Below are 9,401 nucleotides of genomic sequence, written 5' to 3' on the forward strand. Positions count from 1 at the left end.
TTAGAAGCCTAGAGAAGAGAATTTTCTGTGGAAGCTTCTCTGAATGGCGATCTTCAGCTCCTTATTCCTGAGACTGAATATGACGGGGCTAAGAAAGGGGGTGAAGACCGTGTAGGTGGTGGCCAGCAGAGTGTTACTGTCCATAGAATGGGGGCCTTTGGGCTTGAGGTAGATGATGGAGGCAAAACCGTAGTGCACAACCACTATGGTGAGGTGGGAGACACAGGTGGAGAAGGTCTTGTGCCTGCCCTCAGCGGAGGGGATCCTCAGGATGGCAGCCACGATGAAGACATAGGAGAGGACGATGAAGAACAAGCAGCCCATCAGGGCCGTGACACAGACCAGGATCACACCCATGGTGACAGAGGCTGTCCCCTTCCCACAGGCCAGCTTCAAGAGGGCAAACACGTGACAGCCAAAATGGTGGATCTCCTTAGACCCACAGAAGCTGAGGTGAAAAACTACCAATGTCACCATCATCCCCATGGCCGAGCCACCAGCCCAGCACCAGGACACAAGACGGGCACAGTCACGGGTGCTCATGAGCACGTTGTAGCGCAGGGGGTGGCAGATGGCCACGTAGCGGTCGTAGCCCATGATCATGAGCAGGAAGGAGTGGGTAAAGCCAAACGTGAAGGAGAAGAACATCTGGCTGGCACAGGCCACAAAGGTGATGGAGTGATGTGTGGAGAGGATGTCCGCCAGCATGCGAGGGGTGACCGCAACAGTGAACAGGATCTCGGAGATGGAGAGGGCACAGAGGAAGAGGTACATGGGAGTGTGGAGGCTGTGCTCCCTCCAGATGGTGCCCATGATGAGCAGGTTGCCCAGGAGCGTGAACAGGTACATCAGCAGGTACAGCAGGAAGAAGGTGGGCAGGAGCTGCTGAGGGAAGTGGGAGAAGCCGATGAGGATGAATTCAGACACTGTGCTGTAGTTCTGAGCAGATGAGGATGCTGCACCTGGGGAGATCAGAGACAGAATCAACAATGGTTAAAGCATAGGCTCTGATGTAGATCAAATGGAAATTTAAGAGCTGTATACTATTTTAAATGTCCTTAATTTATCTGGGTCTCACCATCTTCATCAGTAAAATGGGTGAAATCATAATACTTCTCACTATTCAGTCTTGTGATAAAGATAAACTGAGATTAAACGCTTATGTGTATCAAGTGCTTAAGACATAGTTTGGCCACTGGGTTCTCATTATAACCTTTTCGTTCAAAAGTAAATCATAAAATCAATTCAGAAATATTTCTAATTGACTAGTTTAAACATCAAATATCAAAGTTTTAGGGTAAAATAATATTGGGGTTAAATATACAAATTTAGATATTTTATTAAGAAATTTTATCCAGGAAAAAAGTGTGCTTAAATAAAGTCAAATTAGGTTATTGGAAAAGATTAATAAGATAGAGAGACAGAAAGAGAAGATACTAACAACAAAACATGAAATTAAAATTAGGAAGTAAATATAAATATAATGAATATTGGAAATTAATAAAAATAGTAAAACAGTATGTCAAAAAATATGAAACTCTAGATGAAATGAATGAACTCTTAAAAGAATGTAAAATTCCAAAACTGGCACAAGAAAAATTAGGGGTCCCAGGTACATAAATATTTTTTTAAAGTTTTAGTTAGTTAAAAAGCTTTCCTCCCTAAAATCATTTCCCCAATTGTGTTTGCAAGTAAGCTCTCTAAACTTTTAAGGAACAGTGGGTGAGTATCATATGCATGTTCTTCAACAAACAGAAAAATACATGAAATTGCCCAGCTCTTTGCATCAGGTTAATGCAATCTTGATTCTAAAACCAGGTAAGAATATTTGTAAGAGAAGATAATTATGAGCTCATTTTATCTACTCATGCAGATTTAAAAACTCATAGTAGGGTATAACCCAGTAAAATCTCATGGTAGTAAAAATAATATATTATGATCATGTAGCTTTGATTTATCCTATTAATGACAAGGATGGTTCAACATCAGAAAATCTATCATGTGATTCACTACATGAATAAGCTATAAAAGAAAAATCATATATTTATTATTATTCCAAATAAGGCAGGAATAATGTTCTAATATTCAACTTTTATTCACAATTTAAAAAAAAAAAACTCTTTTGACCATGTGGGAAGGTGACTTTCATAGCTAGATTAAGAATATATATTATAAAGTCCAAAAAAGAGAGGATATTTGTATACAGGGATCTTCTTGATAGCTTAGATGGTAAAGAATCCACCTGCAATGCAAGAGACCCAGTTTCAATACCTGGGTCGAGAAGATCCCCTGGAGAAGAGAATGGCCAACCACTCCAGTATTCTTGCCTGGAGAATTCTATGGACAGAGGAGCCTGGCAGGCTATGGTCCATGGGGTCACAAAGAGTTGGACATGGCCAAGCAACTAACACTTTCACTTTTTCATATGTACACATATAGCTGATTCACTTTGCTGTACAGCAGAAGCTATAATAACATAGTAAAGCAACTGAATTGCAATAAAAATAAGTTTAAGAAAAGAAAATGCACCATAAAGCCAGCAAGTAGTATACTAATGGGGAAACTAGATGCATTATTTTAGGATCAAGAACAAGCCAAGCATACTTACTGTCTCTGCTGTTCTTTAACATGGAACTGAATGTCATGAGGGATGCTACAAGGGAAAAAAGAAGATACATAAGGATTGGAAGGGAAGACTTGAGCATCTATCTAGAAAAGATAAAAGAATAAAGATGTAACATGTTAGAACAATAAGAGATCACAAGGCTACATAAAGAAAGATCACCTTTCAAAGATTCATGATCTTTCTCATCATATTATATCTAATAATCATCAAAGTATACAATTTAAGTTAAAATTAAGATAAAATTCCCAATAGCAACACCAGCTATACAGAAACCTCTCAAGTATTTTGGTTGCAGGATATCTTTACACTAAAATATTACTGAGGCCCCTAAAGGGTTTTTGTTTGAGTGGATTGTAAGAATTTTTACTATGTTAGAAATTAAAACCAAGAATTAAAAATATTTAATTATTAGTACATTTAAAAGAACACTAATAAAACTAGCACATGCTAGTAACATTTTTTAGTCAAGTAACATTTTCAGAAAAACTTAAGAGTGAGAAGAGTGGCTTTGTTGCACATTTTTTTTAAATACACTTAATATCTGCCTTGTAGGAGACAATTTGATGGCAGTGTCTGCTTCTTCATTCAGTCTAAAACATGTTGTTTTAGTTGAAGTAGATGATGAAAAACATTCTCACTGGTAGAATAAGGATCTCACGGACCTGCAGAAAAGTTGTCAGGGACCCCCAGAAGTCTTCACATCACACTCGGAATATCTCTGTTACAAAAACAGCTGGAGTTAACCAGAAATGTAAATATTCCAAAGACTTGAGTCTGAGAACCACCGACCCACAAACTGCAAAGGGCACCTGCGTTGGGTGAGAGCTAAAGACTCAGATGGACAAACTGAGAAGACCTCAGGCAGCCTCCCAAGATGGAGCTCTTCCCTAACGACCTCCCCAGGACTGACCTCCATCCCCAGGCTGGGCAATGCTTCCCACAACTGTAGGGTTCTTCATTCCTACCATTCCCTCCAGGTCTCCCTCAGCCTGGCCTGCCTTTTCCATGAAGTGGCCAGTAACGAAGGGCAGAAGAATCTCTGCTGCTTGATGCTAACAGTGGTGCCCATAGGCCGGGGTGGGATTGGACCTCCTAGAACAGATACTGTCTGCTTATTTCTGCTGCAGCCTTTCCTGCTGGCTGCTCCCTAGGGTCTCTTCAGGATGCCAGCCTAGAAGATCTGTCTTCAGGGTCTGGAGAGGCTGGGAGGGGCCACAGGGGATCTTCAGGGACTACTGCCTCTAAATTTCCTCCAAATATCCACACACAAAAAGACTCCCTGCTTTCTGTACTCAGAAATCTCAGCTCATGTTCAGGGCTGAGAAGCTCCCAGTCATTGAGGAGGCTAGGTTGGACACAGATAATGTCATCAACTTGGGATCAAGGAAGGGTCAGAGGCAAGGCAGGAGCTGGAGAAATCCCAAGTGGGAATCAGTGACTCTGCCCTGGGGTGAGGGCAGCTGGAGGGCTTCCCAGACAAAGGTAATTGAGAGCTAAATCTTGGGTACTGGTTTCTCTCGGGCATTTTAAGTGTTCAACATCTATGGTCAAATTGGATCATCTTACTTCTCTTCTCAATAAAATTACACCCTATTCCCATGGTCCTGGTGACCTAGTCACATAGTCTGACATTCACATATGCCTCCCTGTTATGTTATAGAACACAAATATTTGGGGTTTTGGTGTTGTCCTTGATCTCTGACCCTGTGATAAGAGTGTCTTTTGTATGCTAATGAGATGACTGGTGGCTGTGGGTTTATCCTTATAAAACATCTTTTGTTTGCAACTCAAATATTTAACCTCATCTTTCAAGTTAACAATTTACATTCCACAGAGGAATGTGAATTCCTGGATCCTCAATCATATATTCCCAAAAATCAGCATGGGAGTCAAACAGATAAAAAGGTCCATAGGACTCTATCCACATGTTATGTAACCTCCGCCAACATTTCCTTTCTGCATAATGAAATACCTGTAGGTAGCTTCTGATCTCTCTTTGTGCCATCTTGAGATAGCCCTCTGCCCTTTAAACACACTGCCCAAAAAGATACAACTTTAACACAGTAATGAGAAATGTATGTGTTACTGAAAGTTGTGTGGGAAAAAGATTTCTGTAAGACATGAGCTAACAATACACTTTAAATATGTGTACGTGCTTACCTAAGCATTGATCCTCTTCCCTTTCTCCTTCCCTCTATCACCCTTCTTTCTCCTCTAAATCACTCTTTCTTTTTTACTTTCTCCCCCTCCTTCATTTTTGCTTCTAGTTCTCTCTCATAGCCCTGTAATTAATAAACAATTGCCATGGAGACAAATAATTTATTCTTTTTTATTTTTACATTTGTCATAGCTAAAAAGATAGTTATACAACACTGGACACTGTGCTTGATATAGAGAAAATTTTCAATGTTTGTTGGTTTTTATAATTATTTTCTGTTATTGTTTTTTATTTTATATTAGTGGGTAAAGAGAAAAATTAAGTCTTTTCTTGCTTGTCCATTCAGAAAGAACCATGGGCATCAAGGCCAACACTCATTCATGAGATGCTCCTTACTTGATCATAGATACATGTCCTAAGCCATAGATGATGGGATGGAGTTTATCACATAGTGTCATGAAAGAGTGGTGCCAGAAGGACACCTTCCTAACGGAGGAAAAATAAATAGCTAGTATGGAGTGTAGACATTTTAACACATCTGAATCCTTACCATAGTTCTACGGAGACAAATATTATGATCCTAGCCCTTTTCTTCACCACCCAACTGGTCATCAGGAGCTTAAAGAAGAGAATTTTCTGCGGAAGTTTCTCTGTATGGAGTTCTTCAGCTCCTTATTCCTGAGACTGAATATGATGGGGCTAAGAAAGGGGGTGAAGACTGTGTAGGTGGTGGCCAGCAGAGTGTTACTGTCCATAGAATGAGGGCCCTTGGGCTTGAGGTAGATGATGGAGGCAAAACCGTAGTGCACGACCACTATGGTGAGGTGGGAGACACAGGTGGAGAAGGTCTTGTGCCGGCCCTCAGTGGAGGGGATCCTCAGGATGGCAGCCACGATGAAGACATAGGAGAGGACGATGAAGAACAAGCAGCCCATCAGGGCCGTGACACAGACCAGGATCACACCCATGGTGACAGAGGTTGTCTCCTTCCCACAGGCCAGCTTCAAGAGGGAAAGCACATGGCAGACAAAATGGTGAATCTCCTTAGACCCACAGAAAGTGAGATGGAAAACTATCAGTGTCACCATCATCCCCATGACCGAGCCACCAGCCCAGCACCAGGACACAAGACGGGCACAGTCACGGGTGCTCATGAGCACGTTGTAGCGCAGGGGATGGCAGATGGCCACGTAGCGGTCGTAACCCATGATCATGAGCAGGAAGGAGTGGGTAAAGCCAAAAGTGAAGGAAAAAAACATCTGGCTGGCACAGGCCACAAAGGTGATGGAGCGATGGGTGGAGAGCATGTCCGCCAGCATGCGAGGGGTGACCGCAACAGTGAACAGGATCTCGGAGATGGAGAGGGCACACAGGAAGAGGTACATGGGAGTGTGGAGGCTGTACTCCCTCCAGATGGTGCCCATGATGAGCAGGTTGCCCAGCAGCGTGAACAGGTACATCAGCATGTACAGCAGGAAGAAGGTGGGCAAGAGCTGCTGAGGGAAGTGGGAGAAGCCGATGAGGATGAATTCAGACACTGTGCTGTAGTTCTGAGCAGGCGAGGATGCTGCATTTGGGGACATCAGAAGCAAGATGGAGGCCCAGTGGTTAAAACAGAGGCTCTAACATAGGTTAAATGATAATTGAAGACTTCTGTACTATATAACTATCTTCTTAATTTTTCCGGGTCTCAAAATTTTCATCAGTAAGATGGAATAAATCATAATAGCTGTTGTCATCCCATAATGTGATAAAAATAAAATGAGATCAGTATATTAAATGCTGAAGACATAGTTTAGCTCCTGGGTTTTCCACAGAGACTACAAAATGAGAAGTTTTCGTTTTTTTTTTGGAGGCATTGAAGACAAACATAGATGATCAGGATCATATTCTCTTGAATAATGCACCTATTATAGGAAATACTTATTTGGTTCTCAAGGTTGTAAAATGTTTTCCCTCTGAGAATATTTGTCTTTTAATAGATAATTTAATACATTCATATTTATTTTAATACTATGTTAATGGTACTCTTTTTTATGTGTTGTTTCATATTGATATTTACTGTTCTAAATGAGCTGAACAGAAAGTTTGAAAATAAGTCGATGGAAGAATATATGCCAGAAAAAATGTACCAAGTGACAGCTGAGGCAGTGATTTTGAAAACAGACAAAATGAAATTTAAAGAAACAATAATTACCTTCCATTTACAATTGTAACTCAAAGCATCAGGTTTCCATGGAGAAATCTTCTGAGAAAGAAACCAAGCTTAGGACATCTTATGCCAGTGTGAAAGGGAACTTTCAGTAAGTAATGGCTTAATGTTAAATGCATGCCAGAACCAGATAGCAAATGTGCCCACTGGTCAAAGCTGATTGCCAGAACGAGGGATCATTGTACAAAGAATGGAGGAACAAGCTAAATGACACCACGAAGATGCAATCAGACAAATCTAAAGATGGAACATGCTACAGAACAATTGATTTTGTAATGTAGATATCACTCTCACTAAAGAATATGGAAAATTCAAGAGACATAACAAGCAATTGCAATATACAGTCCTAGCTAGTTTAGATGAGCCAGTGTAAATTAATTTTAAGGCAACATGGATGTTTTCATTATGTTATGAATGAATAATTAGGTATAAATAATGTGAGATCATTATTAACTTAATTATTGAGCAGGCCAAAAAGTTTATTCAGGTTTTTCTGTAATATCTTCTGGAAAAACCTGAATGAACTCTTTGGCAAACCCAATATTAATTTTAAATGTGATCTTGTGATTTTGTGCCTGATTGGAAAAGCAGTCTTAGTTTAAATGCAGACTGAAATCAAAAATTACACAGACACACACACATCCACACTCCGAGAGAAAAAGAAAATTATTTTATTAAGTATAGAAGAACATCAAAATGATTGGCATAAATATCACTAATCTATGTAACTGTATACTTTGGAATAGGAAGTAATAAATAATCAGCATAATTTCAGGGAATAGATATAAACAGGAAAAGATAAATCAATATAAGATAGATAGATGCAATATGTAGCTAGATTTGCTCAAAGTGTAGAAAGGCAACTTGTGAATTATTAATTAGAACACAATTAATAATATTTGTAAATGGTGACTTAGTAAAGAATCTGCCTACAATGTGTGAGACTTGGGTTCTATCCCTGGGTTGAGAAGATCCCCTAGAGAGGGCACAGTAACCCACTCCAGTATTCTTGCCTGGAGAATCCTCATGGACAGAGGTGCCTTGCAGGCTACAGTCCATGGGATTGCAAAGAGCTGGACATGAGTGAGTGACTAAGCACAGAACAGCATAAATTAGTTATTGGATATATTTAGACTCTTCAATAAAGAGATACTGAACTTTTTTTATAAGAGTTCAGGGAACTTTTACAAAAATTGAACTTGTATATAAGACAAAAAGACATTTCCCATGAATTTCAAGTATAAATATGATGTAGATTATAGTGCATTAAAAGGAGACTTTGTTGAGCAGTAGCTTCTTAGATCCACTGTGTTTGGGAGCTAAAGGTTGTATTAAATAATACTTTGTAACAATAGTAAAATGTAAAGTAAATTTTAATACTTTGTAAAATTTTATAATTAAATAATTCAAGCACCTAATATCAAATTTTAAACTAAATTTGTACTATGAAAAAAATACACAGCTTTCAATATATTTATGGAGAAATTTTTATAAGAAAAAAGTCATTCTTAATAAAATCAAAATCAGGTTGTTGTAAAAGATTAAAACAAGGAGAAGATACCAATAAGAAAACAAAAAAATTAAAATTGAAGAATAACTAGAGAAATAATGGATATTTTTTAATTAATAAAAATAGAAAAATATAAGTTAGGAATTTTAAATAATACACTGAGGAAATAAGTTTGGAATATATAGGGAAATGAAGCTTAGAAAACTATAAAATTCCAAATCTGGTGCAAGAAAAAAATAGAGACCTTGGGGACTCAAGTCAATTTTGAGGAAACTGAAAAATTTGATGAAATACAGTCATTCCTCAATAACCTTGGCCCCAATGGGTTTTCAGGTAACTGCTTTTAAATTTTTAAGGAACATTTGAGGAGTATCTTATACTCATTTTTAAAAGCCAGAAAAATCATATGGAGTATGCTCTTCCCGTTTCATTAAGTTAATGCAATCTTGGTTCTAAGTCAGGTTGAATGTTAATAAGAAATGAAAATTATGGGTCCATTTCACCTACCCATGCAGAGTTTTAAAAATTAAATGTTCTTGCCTGGAGAATCCCAGGGATGGGGGATCTTGGTGGACTGCTGTCTATGGGGTTGCACAGAGTTGGACATAACTGAAGTGACTTAGCAGCAGCAGCAGCAGCAGCAGCAGCAGCAGCAGCAGCAGCAGCAGCAAGAAGACATAGCCTAGTCAAATCCATTCTTTTTTCAAAAATAGCGTATGATGATAAAGTGTTTTGACTTCTCCCATACATGACAAGAATGGTGCAACATCAGAAAACCTACCATCTGACTCATCAGGTGAATAAAGCAAAAAAAAAAAAAATCATATAATTATTTCTATCAAGGCAGGAATCTATTTCCTAAAATTCCAGTCCTATATACATATATTTTTTAAGG

At 38.9% G+C, this 9,401-nt stretch overlaps 2 protein-coding genes across 2 annotated transcripts; both read right to left on the reverse strand.

Annotated features, from left to right (window-relative positions):
- Positions 1 to 939, reverse strand: LOC138440631 (olfactory receptor 10H4-like). The gene has a single exon (XM_069590296.1). It carries the CDS (start codon positions 847 to 849, stop codon positions 1 to 3), a length of 849 nt encoding a protein of 282 aa, XP_069446397.1. The 5' UTR covers positions 850 to 939.
- A 4,456-nt stretch (positions 940 to 5,395) lies between these two features.
- LOC138441658 (olfactory receptor 10H3-like) lies at positions 5,396 to 6,337 on the reverse strand. Its single transcript, XM_069592756.1, has one exon. It carries the CDS (start codon positions 6,248 to 6,250, stop codon positions 5,396 to 5,398), a length of 855 nt encoding a protein of 284 aa, XP_069448857.1. The 5' UTR covers positions 6,251 to 6,337.
- Positions 6,338 to 9,401: the final 3,064 nt, after the last annotated feature.

This window comes from Ovis canadensis, chromosome 5, assembly GCF_042477335.2.
Source record: "Ovis canadensis isolate MfBH-ARS-UI-01 breed Bighorn chromosome 5, ARS-UI_OviCan_v2, whole genome shotgun sequence".
Taxonomy (NCBI): Eukaryota; Metazoa; Chordata; class Mammalia; order Artiodactyla; family Bovidae; genus Ovis; species Ovis canadensis.